Genomic DNA, 21140 nt, shown 5'->3' with positions numbered 1-21140 from the left:
GAGGCCCTGGGTTCGATTCCTCAGCACCACATAAGCAGAAAAAGCTGGAAGTGGCGCTGTGGCTCAAGTAGTACAGTGCTAGCCTTGAGCTGAAGAGCTGAGGGACAGCGCCCAGGCCCAGAGTTCAGGCCCCATGACCGACAAAAAAAAAAAAAAATTCTGAAATTAGGAAGTCCTATGACCACATAGAGATTCTCCAGCAATAGTGTTGCCTTATTTTTCCTGAGATTTATTGTAATATTTTTAAAACCTGGAATCCATGTCTGATGAGGCCTTTCTTGAGAAGGCAGATGATAAAACGTTTATTTAGCACCTACTGTGTACTGGCAATGACTCATTTGTTCCTCATGCTGTGCGGTAAGGAAGTGTTATTTCTAGCGTATCAATATGAAGATTTCCCAAGGCCACACAGCTAACGATATTATGGAACTGACATTTGAACCTCACCACGAGGTGAGACATGTTTCTTTCTCTTACATCAAAGTATCCCTATATACCTCTGCCTCTTGAGGACTCTCTCATTAATTGAATATGATCTCCGACCCAGTCCAAGAGGTCTAGGATTCCTTTAAAGTGAATATTCTGCCTACACCTCCCTTACATGTTCTTCAGTTGGAAAAGCACCAAACTTTTTTTCCTGGCCACTGAGAATTCTCTACCTTACAGAAGAGGAAGAGATAGGTTGAACAATTAGTTTCCCACTAATAGATAGTGTCTCATGCCTGTAATCTTAACTACCCAGGACTCTGAGATCTGAAGATTTCGATTCAAAACCAGGCCAGGCAAGAAAGTCCATGACACTCTAATCAAGCACCAAAAAGTTGACAGTAGGGCTGTGGCTCAAGTGGTAGAACACCAGTCTTAAGTGAAAAAGCTAAAGGATAGAATCCAGGCTGTAAGCTCAAGCCTCAGTACTAGCACACACACACACAAACACACACACATGTGCACTCACACACACAACACACATATACACACAACCCACAACCATTCATCTCTTTAAAATTTCATTGCCTTTGGGGTTGTGTTAAATCTAAAGGGGCAAATATTTACCTAAATTCCACTATATGCTCTGCTGCCTGTTGTCAACGGTTAAATTTTTCCAGCTAATTTTTCTAGCTAATAAAAGCAACATTAGCAATACATCACTCAGCAAAGAAAGCCCCCTCTATTGTTGTTATTTATTATTTTTCTTCCCATTATTATCATAGAATTTCAAACAATGTTTCCTGTCCAAAGTTGCAGGGGAAAGTGGAGGAGGGGAAACAGATTGCCCTGTGGCTGTTTTTCCTTAATGAATATTGGAAGGAAGTGTTGCTGAGTTTGTGAACAAGTTGGTGGATCTCAACCCTGGTATTTCCATAAAGCTACAGAATCCCCCCACTGGTTTCCTAATGAAATGAAGTTGTAATGAAAGCCATATGGAGAAAGGCATCATACTTACTGCGTGCGACAGTGTGGGGCAGGGCTGGGCTGTTGAATGGCTCCACAACCACCAGCAATCATTGATTCTGATTAGGATGTCGCCATTGTGGGAAGCATTAGGGATGTTCACAAATACTCTGTCTCTCCTTCCAAATGCATAACAGAATGACACATCCTTAGCCCTCCCCCTAGAGTTAGGCATGGCCACGTAGCTTGGTCAGTAACATATGAGCAGAGTTGACATATGTTTTTCCTAGGCAGAACCTTTCAAATCCACATCCTTTTCCCTGCACTGGAAACTCGCTGAGACTGAGTATACCCTTTGGTCAGATCCCTGAGGTTAACAACGGTGATCAGAGACACTTGCCAACCCAAGGGAAATAGAGGATGCACTCTAATGCAGATGTATACTGTGGAAAACAACCAAGAACCTGGTTTTAAAAATTATCACAAGCCAATCACCAGTGGCTCATACCTGTAATCCTAGCTACTCAGGAGGTAGATCTGATGCTTGTGTTCAAAGCCAGCTGAGACAAGAGAGGCCATGAGACACTTATCTCCAAATAAGCACAGAAAAATAACCAAGAAACTTAAAGTAAAGGTGTGGCTGGGGTGGTAGAACCCTTGCCTTGAGCAAAAAAGCTCAGAGACAGTGCCCAGGCCCTGAGTTCGAGCCTCAGAACTGGCACACACAAAAAATTAAATAGGCCAGGCGCCAGTGGGTTCATGCCTGTAATCCTAGCTACTTAGTAAGCTGAGACCTGAGGATCATAGTTCAAAGCCAGACCAGGCAGGAAAGTCTGTGAGACTCTTATTATCAGTGAACCACCAGAAAACCAAAAGTGGTGCTGTGGTTCAAGTGGTAGAATGTTGACCTTGAGCTGAAGAGCTCAGGGACAGCACCCAGGCCCAGAGTTGAAGTCCCATAACTGACAAAAATAAAAATAAATTAAAAAATTAAATAGAATAGGAAAACCTTAAAAGCAACTTAAGAAAAGAAAGAAGAAGCTGGCGGCTCATGCCTCTCAGGAGGCTGAGATCTGAGGATCATGGTTCAAAGCCAGCCCGGGCAAGAAATCTGTGAGACTCTTATCTCCAATAAACCACTCAGAAAACCAGAACTGGCACAGTGGCTCACATGGTAGAGTGCCAACCTTGACAGTGTTCAGGCCCAGAGTTCAAGCCCCATGACTGACAGAAAAAAAAAAGAAGAAAAAAGACACTATTCAGAAACATGCAATAAGACTGATAGCAGACTTTTCAGCAGAATCTATAAAGGGTAGAAGACAATTGGATTGAAATTTTAAACTACTGGGAAAAAAATCCCTTTCACTCAAGAATTCTGTTCCCAGAAGGGAGAAGAGTACAATAATGTGTTCACAGGCCCTTAGAGTGACATAGCTGTGAAACTTCATATGGGGATTAGATTCCAGATAATCACTGATGCTCTTTCACCATACAGAGTTATCTGAACAAAGGGAAAAATAAAATTCTGAAATGAGAACCCCTTATTAGAAGTGACTTGCTATATTAATAATAGAACCCTAGAATGGCACCATCCAAGACCAAATATAAGCCACATTAACTTAAAATTTTCACAGAGCAAATTTTCTCAGAGAATAGGTAAATGGCACATTTTTATTTCACCATAATGAAATGAAGTTTTCATTTCATTTAACCTAATTAGTGTAAGCATTATATTAATTTGAAATAATTACAATTGGCTGTAGTTTATAAATTTCAAGTCTTTGAAAGTTACATTTCAATTTGGACTGCTACTGTTTCAAGCTTTCTTTAGCCTCATATGGCTAGGGGTTACCATATCAGATTGCAAAGACAAGATGGACACAAGATGGACATGATGGTTCAGACCTATATTCTTAGCTACTCAAGAGGCAGAGATTGGGAGAATCAGGATTTGAGATCACAGCCCATTTGAGTCAGTAAGTCCAGCTTATTGTTTATACTTACTGCTGTAATCACAGCTACACAGGCAGCTGGAGATAGGAGGATCAGAGTCTAAATACTGCTCTGAATGAAGACAGGATACCTACTTTTTTTTTTACTAAAAAGTTTTTAAAAAGGGGGGAATGGGTCATAGTTTGAGTGGTGGAGTACCTTTTAACAGGTCCTGAGTTCAAATCCCAAATCACAGTGGTATAGAGAAATGACAGAGAGAGAGAGAGAGGAGGGGGCAGGGGGAAGGAGACTCTTAAAGACCTATTTGTCAGTTCTCAGCCCTGCCTACTCATTTGGATACCCTGAGTGAGGATAGATGCCCACAAGTTAGGGAGAGACAGTGAGGCACTCATGCTAAACATAAAACTTAAGAAAGCACACACACACACATACTACAAACTCAGCAATTGGGCTGGGAAGGTGGCTCAGTGGTAGAGTGCTTGCCTTGCATGCATGAGGCCCTGCACCACATAAGCAGGGTTCAAGTGGTAGAATGCTAGCCTTGAGCTGAAGAGCTGAGAGACAGTGCCTAGGCCCAAAGTTCAAGCCCCATGACCGACAATAAAAACAAATAAAAAAAAAACCTCAGCAATACAGATAAATAACATTTAATACTTTAAGAAATCTATAATTAATGAAATACCAGAACTTCATTAAAAACAGGATCTGATTGCTGGTTTTTCTTTTCTTCTACCTCCAGCTCCAACACAACCCAATGCTCAGGACCCAGTGTAGACCACATAAACCAGTATCCCTGGAGGTGGGATCCAAGCAACCTATTTTCTTTTTTTGTGCCAATCCTGGGGCTTGAACTCAAGGTCTGGGCCCTGTCCTTAAACTTTTTTCTCAAGATTTGTACTCTACCACTTGAGCCATACTGGCTCCACTTCCAGCTTTTTGGTGGTTAATTGAAGCTAAGAGTCTTACAAACTTTTTGTTCAAGCTCGCTTCCAACCACAGTCCTGAGATTTAAGCCTCCTATATAGCTAGGATTACAGGAGTGACCCACTGGCATTCTATTTTTAAAGATATTCTATTTTTAAAGCACCCAGATGGTTCTAACTTGCAGAGGCAGTATTACGGGCCTTAGTTCTTAGCCCAGTGATTGTCCTAGTAAAGGGGGGAGTTAACCACTACCATCATAGAATTGTGCCATGTGATTTCTTTCACCCAGATCTCCAACTTATCTATAGCTTTCCACTTTGGACTTCCAGTAATGGGGAGTTCACAACTTTACAGGCCTGTCATTTCTATTATTGGACAACTCTAGAGCAACTTCTTGTTTATTTAGAGATAACTATTAAAATGCAAGTTCAAAACAAGGTAAAGCCATATCATATATATACATAAAAATAAACATGTTTGAGATTTTACTTAATAAAGGGAATTAGGAAGATATTATCACCAGTTCAGAAGAGAATCTAAAAATCAGACATTTTTATACATCAGGAATATTGAAAAAGCCAGGCACCGGTGGCTCATGACTATAATCCTACCTACCCAGGAGGCTGAGATCTGAGTTCGAAACCATCCTAGGCAATAAAGTTTATAAGACTCCCATCTGCAATTGACTACTAAAAAGCCAGAAGTAGAACTGTAGCTCCAGTGGCAGAATGTTAGTCTTGAGGAAAAATAACTCAGAAACAGTGCCCAGACCCTGAGTGTAAGCCCCAGAACTGGCACACACACACACACACACACACACACACACACACACACACAAATTGAAATAAATATGCAAAGAAAGTAAGCAGATTTTTCACAGGAAATCAAGAGAGGGAACGGAACTGAACTTCCATCAAACGAGGCAGAATGTGTCTACGCATCCCAATATGTACCAACCTACAGAGTTGTTCAAGATGAATCTTAGAATCCATTGATGAGGCTATAGGATGTGCTAGAGACAACATCTGATTTCCCATCCAAGTAAAAATTATTTCTACATAATTTATTTTTTTTTTGTCGGTTGTAGGGCTTGAACTCTGGGCCTGGGTGCTGTCCCTCAGCTCTTCAGCTCTAAGGCCAGAGCCAGCCACAGTGCCACTTAACGGTGTTCTGGTGGTTAGTTGGAGATAAGAGTCTCATGGACTTTCCTGCCCAGGCTGGCTGCAAACCTTGATCCTCAGCCTCCTAAGTAGCTAGGATAACAGGTGTGAGCCACCAGCGCTCGGTTGTGAGTTTCTTATCTCCAATTAATCACCAAAATCCAGAAGTGGAGGTATGGCTCAAGTGGCAGAGTGGTGCCAGCCTTGAGCAAAAAATGCTTAGGATCAGTGCTCAAGCTCTAAGTTCAAGCCCAAGTTCTGGCACACAGCCACAAGAAAAAAACATACCTCCTCTGTGCTCCAGAGATAGCAGGTACAAACATGCATCTCACTGTGTTTGAAGGGACCTCTACATCTCAATTCAAATCAGTCTTAGAAATACACTAAGCTAAATATATTTTCTTTACTTTGCTTTCTAGATAATGTGCTATTTCTTTTCTCCCCCCTCCCCACAACTCTTGCAGGACAGAAAAGGAACTGTGTTTGTCCTATATGAACACCTGAAGAGAAACAAGATGGGCATGTTGTAAGTATGATGTGTATCTATGAGATAATAATAAGGTAAACAAATAAACTACAGTGGGAGTCATGGTATCTCATGTATTTTAATTACAATGCTGATCTAAGATGGAAAGCCTGTCTTGGTTTACCTACACCTTCAGGTATTTTGTACAGAGGCTTTAGATGTGTTGGTCTGGGCTTATAATTTGTAATTATCCAAAATTGTCAGGTAAGAGTCTACACTTAATCTATTCTATTCAACAGCATATACATACCAAGTACAACAAATTTGACTGACAGCCACGTCAGTCCCAATTGTGGAAAGCCAGTTATCATTCTGGCACGGTTAGAAAAGTGTTCTAATGATTTGGAAAGCTGTTCCTCTGGGAGGCAGAGTCAGACCCAGCTCCAGCTGGAACGCAGTCTCCTCATGATGTTTATATGAGAATAATACAACACAATTTTGAGTAATACATACATATGTACATAAGTGAAATGAAATATTCCTGGACCCCCAAACCAAAGATCCTGACCCTGTAATAATGAAACACAAATGTCTGTTCAAAATTACAGCTCTGACGTTGTCTTTGTCTTATTATTTATTTTCATAAAAGCAGAGACACTGCTGCTTAGCAGCTCAAAGTAGTGTCATGCCTAGATTTGGGGAATGTTTATCTCAAAAAGTTCAGAAGCACTAATGCAGTCCAATTCCTTTATTTCAGGAATTAAAAAGAAGAAGAAGAAAGGCAGGGCTGGGAAGGTGGCTCAGTGGTAGAGCTCTTGCCTTGCATGCATGAGGCCCTGGGTTCAATTCCTCAGCACCACATAAGCAGAAAAAGCTGGAAATGGTGCTGTGTGGCTCAAGTGGTAGAGTGCTAGCCTTTTGCTGAAGAGCTGAGGGACAGTACACAGGCCCAAAGTTCAGGCCCCATGAACAAAAACAAAAAAGACCCAGAAAATTTAAGTCGATTCCTGAAAATCTGTCAGTGGCAGGAGTAAGAGTTGTGGCTTGCTTTAGTGAGTGGGAAGCTTTTAGGCAATGCCACCCTGACTTAAACCTGAGAATTCACCCTTTGGTTCATTCCAAACTGATCCAAACCTTCGTCTTAAGGGAACTTATTTAACATGAAAGAAAAAAAAAATCCCAAATTGGAGGAAGGCTGTTTCTTTGTTTTTGTTTTTCATTGCATTTTCTTTTAGCTGCCTTTAGGGGCAGCTCTTTTTATTCACTCTCTCAAGACAGAACAATTATTAAACATGAATCCATTTACTTAACCTTCTAGTTTTCCTTTAACAAAGAAAGTTTTAAAAAATAGCTAGAAAAATACTCTGGAATTTCCAAATTGAAACATGAAATAGCTGGGTGCCAGTGGCTCACAATTGTAATCCTAGCAACTCAGTAGGCTGAGAGCTGAGGATAGCAGTTCAAAACCATCCCAGGCAGGAAAATCCGTGAGATTCTTGCCTCCAAATAACCACCACCACCAAAAAACACAAAACAAAACAGAACAACAACAACAAACTCGGGGGCGGGAGGAAGCTGTTATTGGAGCTGTGGCTCCAGTGATGTGTACCAGCCATGAACACAAAAACAGCTTCTGAGTTCAAGCCCCAGGACAGGCACAAAAACAAAAGAAAAAGAAAAAAAAAAAAAGAAAGAACCTAGTTGTTTGGGAGTGTTCACCAGTCACCTTATCATTCTACAAGATGGTTTGTCTCTAAACCCTTCTGAAAGTAAGGTTCAGCTATATATAGAGGCTTGTTCAGGATTGGGGTTCACTGTCATTGAACCTGAGCAGGGCACTGTCATAAGTGACAGGAATATTTCTTGTACACATGAAACAGAAAATAAACCCCAAACCAAAGTCTCCAGGGTCCAGAGAGCTACAAATGTGGAGAAGGAAATGAATGACAAGGCATGAATGACAGCAATAATTCTCTTCCAGGAACTTAAAACAGTTTAAAAAAAAAAAAAAGGAAGTGAATACCACTGGCTCAGAAGTAGGCCGTTTTGCAAAGAAATGACTGAACCTATTGCTTTATTCTGCTGTTGATTAATAAAAAATATTTATTACGCAAATCCTTTTTGTTGACAAGTTAAAATGGAGCCTCATCTTTCATATCTCCCTGAAGATTGCCACCTTGTGAGATTGAAAATACTCATTAAATTCCATCAGCAGAAGCACAAATGAGAGGGCGAATTGTTTTTAAGCCTGTAAGGGGACTCATTGGTAAACTCATTTGTTTGGATATCATTAACAGAACAATCGGTGTGGATCTCCAGGGGGTCCTCATGACCTTTGCCCGCAATCTCTTCATCATCCATCAAGAGATATCAGCACCTAATATGCAAGGCGAGACCAATTTTAAGGTGAGGTGTTAATTAACTAACGATTCTGGTTAATTTCTATAGAGGCCTGAAAATACCTCATGCTGTATTGTAAACAAGTGCTAAACCATCTTTCCTTTCCTTTCCTTTCTTTTCTTTCTTTCTTTTTTTTTCTAAGCAGCACATATTTTACAATGTGCAGGGTCAGTTTTGTAAGGTCCCCACTAAACCCGTTAGTTAAATTTAATAGTTTGAAACTTTTTCTTTGAAATATAGGAAACTTGTTTTAACTTGCTGCCATGTTCAAACCCCAAGCTTGTAAGACCAGAGCTTTCTGATGTTGGAAGCGAAGCTGCCATGTCATCTTGGAACCAACACAGAGACTGTCACAACCAAAATTTGTGAATGTTACCTATCTATATTTCAGATAATAGTGTGTCTGCCTAGTGACTCCTGTGGAGCCTCAGTTTCTAGAATCACAGAAGATAAGGCTCAAGAAGGGTAATGTGGGGCTGGGAAGGTGGCTCAGTGGTAGAGCACTTGCCTTGCATGCTCGAGGCCCTGGGTTCGATTCCTCAGCACCACATAAGAAAAAAGCCGGAAGTGGTGCTGTGGCTCAAGTGGTAGAGCACTAGCCTTGAGCTGAAGAGCTGAGGGACAGCGCCCAGGCCCAGAGTTCAGGCCCCACAACCGGACCCAAAAAAAAAAAAAAAGAAGGGTAATGTGTGCTAAGAAGCAGAGGAAAATTCCAGCATGTGTGTGGACATCCACTCCATTCCATTTCTCCAAAGTATAGACGGGTGCTCTGCCACTTGAGCCACACTTTCCATTTTTTTAGTTTTGTTATTTTTTAAATATAGTCTCACATTTTTGGCTAAGAGGATCTGGACCAGGATCCTCCTCCTTTTTTTTCTTTTTTGGCCTTCATGGCTGGGATAACAGGTATGGGCTACCAGGCCACCACGCCCAGCTTTATATTACTTGAGATGATGAATCTTAAACTTTTTTTCTTGTCAGCCACAGGGCTTGAACTCAGAGCCTGGGTACTGTGCCTAAGCTCTTTCTGCTCCTACCAATTTGTGACATAGCACTACTTCCCGTTTTCTGTTGGTTAATTGGAGACAAGGGTCTCATGGACTTTCCTGTATAGGCTGGCTTTGAACCGTGATCCTCAGATCTCAACCTCCTGAGTAGTTAAGATTCCAAGCATGATCTACCAGTACCTGGTTTTGAAACCTTTTTTTGGGGGGAGGGGGGAGATAGGGCTAGCCTTAAACTATGTTCCTCCCAATCTCAGACTCCTGATTGCAGATAGGACCTCTTGCACTCAGCTTCACATTTTTGAAGTCTCTGTATGGCCTCTAACGATTTTTAGTCCTGCCAAATGTCAGTGATTCATGCCTGTAATTCTAGCCCAAAGGGCTAAGAAATACCATTTCTAAAATAACCAACAAAAATCTGGACTGGAGGCAGAGCTCAAGTGATAGAGAACCAAATGAGCAAGTTTGAGGCCCTGAGTTCAAGCCCTCAAATCATGAAAAAAAAATCTTGGTCAGTAAAATATTGTTATGTATAATTCTAGAATACAGAGATAGGGCACATATGGAACGTGTGTGTGTGTGTGTGTGTGTGTGTGTGTGTGTGTGTGTGTTCCTGGGCTTGAACTCAAGGCCTGGGCATTGTCCCTGAGCTTTTGTGCTCAAGGCTAGCACTCTGCAACTTGAGCCACATCTCTGTTTCTGCCTTTTTGCTGCCTAACTGAAGATAAGAGACTCATGGATTTTCTTCTTTGGGCTGATTTTTAACTGCAGTCCTCAGATCTCAGCCTCCTGAGTAGCTGGGGTTACCACTGTGAGCCACAGCACCAGCAATGCATGAGACTTTTTGAGATACTGGCTGAACATTGCTGATGGCTTGATATTGATCATATATAGACCTGATTCCCAGTATCACCTTCAGCATGCTTCATTAAGGCAAATAACTGAAAGGACTAACTGGAAAGCACATATAATTTCCCATCTGAAACAGAAAACCCAACGAAAGCTTGATTTAAAAACAACAACAACAACATAATTTTAAGCCGGGCACAGGTGTCTCATGCCTGTAATCCTAGTTACTCAGGAGGCTGAGATCTGAGGATCATGGTTCAAAGCCAACCTGGGCAGGAAAGTCCATGAGACTTTTATCTCCAACCAAACACCAGAAAACTGGAAGTGGCTCTGTGGCTCAAGTGGTAGAGCACCTGCCTTGAGCTGAAGAGCTGAGGGACAGCGCTCAGGCCCAGAGTTCAAGCCCCACGACCAACAACAACAACAACAACGAAAACAGATTATTAGGCTTTTGTCAGAAAACCACAGCAGACATCCAGGTACAAAGAACAAAGAAAAGTTTATTGCCAGCAAAGGGACAGGCAAGACCCCTTCTCACAAGAGAGGAGTGAGAAGAAGTGCCAGCTATTGTCTGAGGTGCCCTATATATGACCTACTGAGCCTAAGAGGGACTAGAAGGGGCTAGGAGGTAGAAACCCTGGTGTAGACCTGAGGACCAGGGGCTTCATCATGACAGACTAGGATTTATGGCTGCTGCCCGAGTAGTAGAGAAGGGGCCCTGCAGCTGCCCAGACCTGAAGGTCATTCTAAGGGGCTCTTGCTCCCTTATATGGTGGGAGCTGTCCCAGAGGAGTGCCATCCCAAGGCAAAGGGGGGGAGGTTGGAGGCTGATTTATTTACTGCCTTTAATAAATGGGCCTAGTGTTGCCTAGGAAGGGAGCATATACCAAGCTGTGGAATGGGGAAGGAGCGTGTTAAGCTATGGGAAGGGAGCTCATTGGGCTAACATTCCCAACGCTTTGATTTAATAACTGAATGAGTGCACTGGGTTGGAAGCATGGGCACAGGTTTTCTCTGGAGCTGTTTCCTGCTGCAATACCCTCCTAGGAACCTTTGATTGATGGACTAATCGGTGATGTCTCTTCTTTTCCATGAAGATATTCTGCATGTACCCGAGCAGGCAAGGCAATATTAGTACAAGGCAAAAAGTTGCAGTTAAGGGACCCAAGATAGGCATGTGCCAGGGAGTAAGCTGCTCGAATAGGTCCCATCCCCCTTCATTCTGCTGGATTTTTTTTTGAGTTTTCTGAGATGTTTGACTTGTGTTTTGATGGCATCGCTGCTATCAGTTAGATCAGAGCAGCACAGGTTTTTTTAATCTCCCTGCACACTTCGTAGTGGATTAAGAGTAATCAAGGCAGTGGATACCAGTGCATTGGCAGAGGAGGTGTAGCCAATATCTTTTGCCACTATGCATGCCAAATATATAACACCCTTATAGGCTCCTACCACCAGCCCTGGTATCCCAAGTAAGGAAAAAGTGAGGGCAATGTACAGTTTTTATCCAGCACTAGACCTCTTGTTGTTGAGGCTGGAAAAGCTCTTTGTGGAGTGGTACAACAGCTAGATGGCTTAGGCAGCACTGGGCGTTATGACGCAGATTGTCAGAGTTGTAGTTAATTTTTACAGGTAAAAACCAGCCATTAGGCAAGAAAATGTGGCCCTTCACATATAAGATGCGTTCATAGTTGGCCCAAGTAAAGTTGCCCTTCTTCTGCTCTATGCAGTTTGGGGTACAATTTCGAAACTGGGCACAGGTGTTATTTTAGGAGTTAGCATAGATGGTATTTATATTAGCCACAGGTTTGTAAACCAGAAGCAGGCAGGGCCTGAGCACATGTCCCATCTCCAGTCCCTGCCTCAAGCACAAGTGTGGGGCAGTAGATACAAGATGTTACAATGCATGTGGTCTTGCAAGGACTCCAAGTTGGAAGATCCGCCATATTGGTATTTTAGGTTGTCAATACCTGATAAATCAGGGGCTAGTCTGGCAGGGCTGCTGTTCCTAAACCAAGAGGAAACAAGTTAGATGTTACTTGTTTGGGGTGGATAGGATGACTGATGCTGTTGTTTCTGTCCTCAATATCCTTAGCGTCTGGCTTTCTGTGACATGAGGGGGACTGGATGGATCCAAGTTGGTTTGTCTGGTCTGGTAGATTCCGGGCTGAGAAGGCTGGTTAGGCTGGTGGTGCTCAATATGCCAAGATGAATCCAGTAGCAGGGAAGCCTTGGATCTGTATGGACAGGGACTTGCACAGGGCCTTTTACGGGTGGATCTAACAAAAACAAACAAACAAATATAATTTTATTATGTTTTTGACTCAAGCTAGGGCTTGAGTGAACAATACCATGAGAACAATGCTTTACTCCTCAACGTGATCTAACTTGCTGGGAGAATGATCATTGGTCTTCCTTCAGTATAATTGAGAGCCCAATTAAAAAAATATATACCAATAAGTCAAAATTGACTGATACTAAGGGATTTGCAATGGTTTGGACATAGTTCCCCAAAGGTTTATGTGTTGGAAGTTTGGTCACCAGAGTCTCACAGACTTTCCTGCCCAGGCTGGCTTTGAACCTCAATCCTCAGCCTCCTTTAGTAGCTAGGATTACAGGTGTGAGCCACCGGTATCTGGCCCACCTTGATTTCTTGAATGAGTTTCTGCCCTGATACCATATTGCAAGTGAATAGATCCTTCCTCTCTGGAAGAGTATACAAATAAAGCTATGAACAGTGGAAAACTTGAACAAAAGAGAAAATTAATTGTAAGGTGAAAGAAAAAAAGCCACTCAAAAGAGTAAGTAGTGGGACCTGGAAATCAGTCAGTTTTGGCTGATGGGGTAGGAAGGGATTTTCCTTTTACCATCTCTCCCCCTGAGTCAGAATCCACCCAGGACCTATTGGTCAGTTTGACTTCTGAATATGAGTTCAACTAGCAGGAGTAGTTTTGGCTATGTTCCAGGAATGGGAGTCAGTATCCAGGAATGCTGATAAGCACGATGTTCATCAGGAGCCTCCCGGCTGGCTTCTAAGAAAGGCTAGTTGGGGAACGGTTGTGAGCACTCAGTATGTAGAGAATCCTAATAAAGCCATCAATAATCTATTACAATCTATGAACAAGTTAAGAAAAGTTGCAAGACATATGATCGCTACATAAAAATCAATTGTATTTATAGTAAGAATGAAAAGAATAATCTAAAAATAAAATGCAAAGAAATTCAAATCACTATCAAAGTGGGAGTCATGCTTATGATCCTAGCCACCCCAGAAGCTGAGATCTGAGGATTGAGATTTGGAGCCATCCTGGAAAGGCAAGTTTGAGACACTCTTATCTCCAATGAACTGGCAAAGAATGTAGACCAGAGGTGTGGTTTGAGTGGTAGAACACCAGCTGTAAATGAAAAAGCAAGGCATATTGGCACATACACACAAAGTTACAATAGCACCAACACAGTTTAAAGACAGATAAATTTAAGAGAAGAAATACAATATTGATGCACTAAAAACTATAAGACATTGTTAAGAGGTTAGAGAAGATCTAAATAAATGCGGAGACTGTCCATGCCCATAGTTTGGAAGTCTAAACATTGCTAAGACTACGTACTCCTCAAAGTGATCTCTCCATCCAATTCACTTCCTATCCAATCACATCTGGATTTTTTTTTTGGAAGAGTTGACAGGATGATCCTAACATTTATGTGGAAAAGTAAAGAACTCAAAATTGCCCAAGTAACCTTGGGGGAGGGATGAGGTTGGAGGCTTCATATTTCTCCATTTCAAAACTTATTGCAGAGCGACAACACTCAAAATAGGCAGGAAGACAGTCATACAATGGAAAGACCAGAAATAAATCTATACATTATGACCAAGGGATTTTCAACAAGGGGGCTAAAATTATTCTGTGGGGAAAGAATAAGTTTTCATAATTTAAAAAAGGTAGAAGAAATGAATATTCACACATAAATTATGAAGTAGGATTTCTACCTGACAACATGTATAAAAATTAAGTCAAAATGGATCAATGAACTAAAATTAAGAACTAAACCTGCAAATGTTTTATAACATTGAAGAAAGCACAGGTGTTGAGTCTTCCTAGACTTGGATTAGCAACGGTCTCGGAGTTATGATGCCTCACAAGCAACCATGGTGAAAATAAGTTGGATTCCATGAAAAAAAAAACCACATTATAAATTCAAAAGAACCATCTATAGAATGGAATAAATTATTTGCAAATTATATAACTGAAAAGTTCTTTTTTTGGGGGGAGGGGGGGAATCCGGTCGTGGGGTCTGAACTCTGGGCCTGGGTGCTGTCCCTCAGCTCTTCAGCTCAAGGCTAGCGCTCTACCACTTAAGCCACAGCACCACTTCCGGCTTTTTTTCTTTTTTGCTTATGTGGTGCTGAGGAATCGAACCCAGGGCCTCAGGCATGCAAGACAAGCGCTCTACCACTGAACCACCTCCCCAGCCCCATAACTGAAAAGTTCTAATACCCAGAATATATCAAGTACTTACAACTCAAGAGTAGAAAAACAGATAACTCAGTTGAAATTTAAGCAAAGGGCTGAGCACCAGTGGCTCACGCCTATAATCCTAGCTATTCAGGAGGCAGAGATCTGAGGATCACGGTTCAAAGCCAGCCCAGGCAGGAAAGGCTGTGAAACTCTGATCTCCAATAAACCACACACACACACACAAAAGGAAGTGGTACTGTGGTAGAGTGCTTGCCTTGAGCTGAAGAGCTCAGGGACAGTGCTCAGGCCCAGAGTTCAAGCCTCATGACAAAAAAAAAATTAAGCAAAATATTTGAATAGACATTTCTCCAAAGAAGATATATAATTGGCCAGCAAGTATGTGAACTAATGCTTAACATCATAAATCATTAGGGAAAAGCACATCCAAACCATGAGACACCATTTCCCCCACTAAAATGACTTATGGAAAAGGAAGACAATAATAAGTATTAAGGATATAGAGGAAATAGAAGCTGGAACTCTCATGCATTACTAGTTGGAATGCAATAGCTTTGTGAAGTTTACCAATTCCAAATTACCATATGATTCAGCAATTCACACACAAAAGAATTTAAAGCATATATTTACACAAACACAATTCTGTTCATTGAAGCATGATTCATAATAGCCAAAAAGTATAAATAACCAAAATGTCTATCAACTGGGAAATAGTTGAATTCCATGATATTATATGGATAATACTCTTGCAATGGAATATTACTCAGCCATAAAAAAAAGGGAATGAAGTACCCTTTGTAGTACTGTTAAAGCATGAATGGACATTGGAAACATTATATTAGGTAAAGAAGCCAATCACCAAAGAACACTGTACAACCTCATTTATATGAAATGTGCAAACAGAAAAATCCACAGAGACAGAAGGTAAATTAATGGTTGTAGGGTTAGAGAAATGGAGAATGATGACTAATGATTCAACATGATTTGAGGTAATAAAAATGTTTTGGAATTACATAGTGATGGTGGTTGCCTAGGAATCTTTTTCCTTCCTTCCTTCCTTCCTTCCTTCCTTCCTTCCTTCCTTCCTTCCTTCCTTCCTTCTTTCCTTCCTTTCCCTCCTTCCTCTTTTTTCCCTTCTTTCCTCCCTCCCTCCCTCCCTTCCTTCCTTCTTTCTTTCTTTGTTTCTTCCAGTAGTAGGGCTTGAACTAAGGGCCAGAATGTTGTCCCTAGATTTTTCACTCAACACTGGTGCTCTACTACTTTAGCCACACGCCTTCATTTCTGGATTTTTGCTGGTTAGGAATGAATCTCACAGACTTTCCTTCCTGGTCTGGCTTTAACTGTGCTCCTCAGATCATACTCAGCCTCTTGAGTAGCTAGGATTATAGGTTTGAACCACTGGCACCCAGCTGCTTATGCATGTTTCTAAAAACCATTCTATTGTACATTTAAAAGGGTATTATGTGAATAATAAAAGGGTATTATGTGAATAAAGTAAAATGGGAAAATGTCCTTTTTCTTCTCAGAAACTAATGGAAATAAACATCCCCTTCAATGGATTGGTCCTCATTTTAAGATGTCCCAAATTATCTGTGCTGAAGAACTTGTTTTGTTTTGTTTCTAATCTATCATGGATCTAAACACTTGTGTAAAATACAGCAAAATTGAATTAATAGAAAAATGAAATAAAACATTAAAGATGCACAAAATAGAAGCCCGATGCTTTTATTATTGGGCTTCATAGACATACAAATTCTGGGATGGTTTCCAAGTCATTTCTCTTAATATTTTTACTCACTTCAGCAAGACTGGTAACCAATAATTTATAGATGGCAACTCAGTCAGTGAAACTTACTGTTGAGTAGAATTTACATATACCATAGTAAGCTCTCGTAAGGAGCCATGAATGCTTGGGGATTGGAGGTCATAAGAGTTCTTCAAATAATGAATATTGTTTTTGTTATTTACAGACCACCATTCGTGATGTTGAAACCATCCTAGGAGTAACAGAAGAAAACAAAACAAGATTTGAAGAGCTACAGTCCAAAGATGATAAAAAAGCAATCCATGCTTGATAAGTAATCCTGAAATAGCTTACAATTTTAGATCCCTGTCTAGAGCAAGAAAGAGCAAGATTTCTTTTGCTTTTAGGAATAAAAGTAGGAGAAATTAGTTTGCCTTGTTTGCTAAGAGGTGAATCCAGATGAATTCTATTACACTGTAATTTTCTTTTTACAATTGAGTAAGAGATCTTATGTTACTCATTAAATCAAAACCTATTGGTGGTTTTACTTAATAGTGCTGGGCCAGCTCTTCTTCTTCTCAAATTAAGGAAAAGGTAATCTGTTAAAAGAAGAATGACATGTCTTCTTGATATCACTTCTGCATGTACTCCTCTATACACTTCAGCATTGTGGAGCCTTCATTTGTTCTACAAATATTTCTCCTGTTCCAAAGAGTAATTAACTCCTGTATTTAAAACATTTAAAGCATAAAACATTGCTATTTGGCAAAACACATTGGTCTTTTTCTCCCCCAAAGAAAACTATATGAATATTTTGTGTGTGTGCTTGAACTCAGGGCTTGGGCACCATCACTTAGCTTTTTTTTGCCCAAGGCTATCACTCTACCACTTGAGCCACAACTCCACCGCTGGCATTTTGGTGGTTAATTGGAGATAAGAGTCTTATGGACTTTCTTGCCTGAGCCGGCTTCAAACCACAGTCCTTAGATCTTAGCCTCCTGAGTGGCTAGGAGTACAGGCATGAGCCATTGGTGGCTTACTGCATGAATTTTGAAAGCTGATTCTTTATTATTCACTGTACTTTCATTGTACACAGCCCCTCCTATTGTTTGCTATTGTTGCTATTCTTCAAGTAGGAAACGCTAACATCTAATTAACCAAAGCTTCAGAATGTGTCTAGGTGGCAGTATCTGCTCTTAGTTTAGGATATAGTTCAATCAAGCCCTCTAGCTTCAACTTGTGTTCTCTAGTTCTCCATTTAAGCTAGTATAGGATTTTTACAAACTGAAATCAACAGTATCTTTTAAGAGGCAAGTTGTGTGTGTGTGTGTGTGTGTGTGTGTGTGTGTGTGTGTGTGTGTGTGTGTGTGTGTGTGTGTGTGCTGGGGCTTGAACTCAAGGCCTGGCACTGTTCCTTGGCTTTTTTGCTCAAAGTTGATGCTCTACCACTCAAGTAACAGCTCCACTTCTGGCTTTTTGATGGTCAAATGGGGAGAAAATTCTCAGGGATTTTCCTGCACAGGCTAGCTTCAAACTGAGATCCTTAGATCTCCTGAGTAGCCAGGGTTACAGGGTAAGCCACTGGCACCTGACCTAAGAGGCAAATTAGTAAGTAATACAGTGGTAACACAATCGACATTTGCTTCATAATTGCCCTCAGAAAATTTTCGTATGAGTCAGCTTTGCTGCAGAATGAAATATGCAAGGGGTAACACCAAAAGTGTTCAACTCTAAAGAATGACTTTTGTAATTTTAAAAACTACTTGAGTGTATTGGCAAAATGAAGAGTATTTTTTACCTATGGAATTCCAGCAATCTTTAAACTGTGTTCCAGCCACAGGCTTAAAGTTTCTGCAATGAGTTGAACATTTCTGCCTATATCAGCCTTTGATCGGCCGTAGCTGAGCATACATTAATTAGCCAGGTTTCCTGCCTAGGCAAGGTACAGGATGACCTCTTTTTCTTGCCCAATCTCTCTATTCCATATGAGGGGCCTACTGTCCAGACACTTGACAGATAGGAAGTCTTCCTACCCATTAGAAACATGCTTCTATTGAAGCCAGAATAACATAAGGTCCAAGAGACTCATTAGTTCACTGGCACACTCGTGTCCTGAGAGTAAATGGAATCCTCTGTCTCCTTATGGCTCTCATCTGCTCTGGACTTTAACAGAAAACTGTCTCTGTTTTGTTCAGCACAGCAGTGGATCATTCCCGTGGTGAAAACCCTCTGCTGAACAGTACCAAAGTATTAAATCCATCCAGAAAGAAGAGTTTTATTGTTGCTGTTGGTTCATTTGTTTGCGCATGTCCTGGAGGTTGAACTCAAGACTTGGGTGCTGTCCCTGAGCTTCACTGCTCAAAGTTAGCATTGTACCACTTGAACTACAGCTCCATTTCTGGCTTTGTGCTGGTTAATTGTAGCTAAGAGTCTCAGAGATTTTCTTGCTCAGGCTGGCTTAGAACCATGATTCTTAGATTTCAGACTCCTTGGAAGCTAGAATTATAAGCTGGTACCTGGCTTGGAGAAGGTTATTTTTCGGGGGGGGGTATTTCTTCATTTTTTAAAGTTTGGGGTTTCTTGATCTCGTGGCCTGGGTACTGTCCCTGACCTTTTTTGCTCAAGGCTAGTGCTCTACTACTTGAGCTACAGCTCCGTATCCAACTTTTTTGGCGATTAATTAGAGATAAAAGCCTCACAAATAATAAACTTTTATTTTTAAGTCTCAGGAAGTGGAGCTGTGGCTCAAAGTGGTAGAGTGCTAACCTTGAGCAAAATGGATCAGAGACAGTGCCCAGGCCCTGAGTTCAAGCCCCATGACTGACCAAAAGAGAGGGGGGGAGGGAAAGAGAAAAGTCTCATGGACTTTCCTGATCTCAGCCTCCTGAGTAGCTAGGATTACAGGCATGAGCCCCTATTATTCAACTGTAGGGAAGAAGTTTTGGGTGTAGAGTTTTAATTAGAGCCTCAAGCTGCTGGCAATAGTAAAATGAACCCATTCTCCTGAACTATTTTGTGTGTGTGTGTGTGCGCGCGTGCGCCAGTTCTGGGGCTTGAACGTGGGGCCTGGGCTCTGTCCTTTAGCTTTTTCCACTAAAGGCTGGTACTCTCCCAGTTGAGCCACAGCTCCACTTGTGGCTTTTTGGTAGTTAATTGAAGATAGCCACATGGACTCTCCTCCCTAGGCCAGCTTCGAATTGCAATCCTCAATTCTCTGTCTCCTGAGTAGCTAGGATTTACAGGTGTGACCCATCACACTCAGACTGAACCTTTTCTTTCATCCACACAATTGGCTTCTCAAACAATGCCATTTGCCTCCTTTGCATACATCCTTATCATCCTCCACCAAAGGCACGTTTCAAGTTCAGGCTTTCTAGCCAGGCTCACTCACTTTTCCCTTACAGGTGATCAGGAGATGATCAGGGAGGATCTCTGCTGAAACACCTGCAGCTTCAAAATGAAAGGCAAAAAAAAATGGTATAATAAAACAATCACTTCAAGTAATTACATGGAAGAAGCCAGAGGACCAGATTAAATTAGTGAAATGCTTTAATTACAGAATATTTGAAAAGACGCATAGTCCATTATCTTTTCAGCACATACATGTTACAGAGATGCTGAAGTATTGGTAAACTAAGTTTGAAAATATAATTATTTCTATGTGCCCAATGTCTAAAATATCCCAGGCATAACTTAGTGAGTTTTTACTATTTGGAAAAGAAACTATAATGTTCGTTGGCATAAGAATTCTTAGAAAAATGACATGAATTTTTTTTTCCAGGAAGTTTTGGAGCGAATACATTGAATAGTAGAGTTATCTTTGAATGAAGGATGACCCATTGTTTAATGTTAAGTGTTTGCAATCGGTGGAGAAGCAAATTGTAGTAGCCATTTATTATTATTGGGGAAGCATGTCCTTTAAGGCAGCATCCCTTTTTGCTTGTTTGTTTGTTTGTATTGGTATTGTGGCTACTCAAGTGGCTAAGATCTGAGGATTGTAGTTCAAAGCCAGCCCAGGCAGAAAAGTCTGTGAGACTCTTATCTCCAATTAACTACTCAGAAAACCAGAAGTGGTGCTGTGACTCAAGTAGTAGAGCACTTGCCTTGAGCTGAAGAGCTCAGGGACCGCGCCCAGGCCCAGAATTCAAGACCCACGACATTGACCAAAAAAAGCCAGAAGTGGAGATGTGGCTCAAGTGATAGAGCACCCATCTTGAGCAAAAAAGTTCAGGGACAGCACCCAGGCCCTGAGTTTAAGGTTCAGTACCAGCTGAACCTTTTCCAGTGAGCAAAGCGAAAACAGATGCTTCTTCCCCCCCTCAACCTCCACCCTCACATTTTCTTGGCAAACTTAATTTATAGTTTGCCAGATAAGATTTACTATGATTAGTCTATTTAAAGAGTCGAACAAATGTGTGCTGTGCACATTAAAGCCAGAGGAACAGTAAAATAAAACTAATGAACATTTACATTTTTGAAAATATAATTAATGTATGCTTGAGAAATTTTGAAAGATAAACATTTAAGTGTTAAAATACTTATTACCTTCCCCACAGGGACAGGATTGGGAATTAATGAGATAACAAATGTAGAGTGCTTTGAGCTCTTTAGAAGAAAGGTGTCAGATGAATACAAATGATTATTAATTGTTAAAGCTATCGGTTGGTTACTAATATATTACTTATGATAAAATATATGTTTTAATCCTTAAAACAGAATGGTTACAATTACTAGGATGACATAGCTGAAATAATGTCCCCAACTCCTCCCTAGCTC

At 41.0% G+C, this 21140-nt stretch overlaps 1 protein-coding gene across 1 annotated transcript in view; it reads left to right on the top strand.

Moving 5' to 3' along the window:
• Iqch (IQ motif containing H) overlaps nucleotides 1-16875 on the top strand; it is a 226063-nt gene extending 209188 nt beyond the window's left edge. The window contains exons 20-22 of the mRNA XM_013009902.1: nucleotides 5894-5955; nucleotides 8193-8301; nucleotides 16591-16875. Of these exons, the coding sequence (XP_012865356.1) occupies nucleotides 5894-5955; nucleotides 8193-8301; nucleotides 16591-16695 (276 nt within the window). The 3' untranslated portion in view covers nucleotides 16696-16875. The remainder of the gene's footprint in view (nucleotides 1-5893; nucleotides 5956-8192; nucleotides 8302-16590) is intronic.
• Nucleotides 16876-21140: the final 4265 nt, after the last annotated feature.

Source organism: Dipodomys ordii, unplaced genomic scaffold (genome assembly GCF_000151885.1).
Source record: "Dipodomys ordii isolate 6190 unplaced genomic scaffold, Dord_2.0 Scaffold11, whole genome shotgun sequence".
Taxonomy (NCBI): Eukaryota; Metazoa; Chordata; class Mammalia; order Rodentia; family Heteromyidae; genus Dipodomys; species Dipodomys ordii.
Note: the sequence above shows the minus strand (reverse complement) of the source record. Positions and strands in the feature narration are given on the sequence as shown.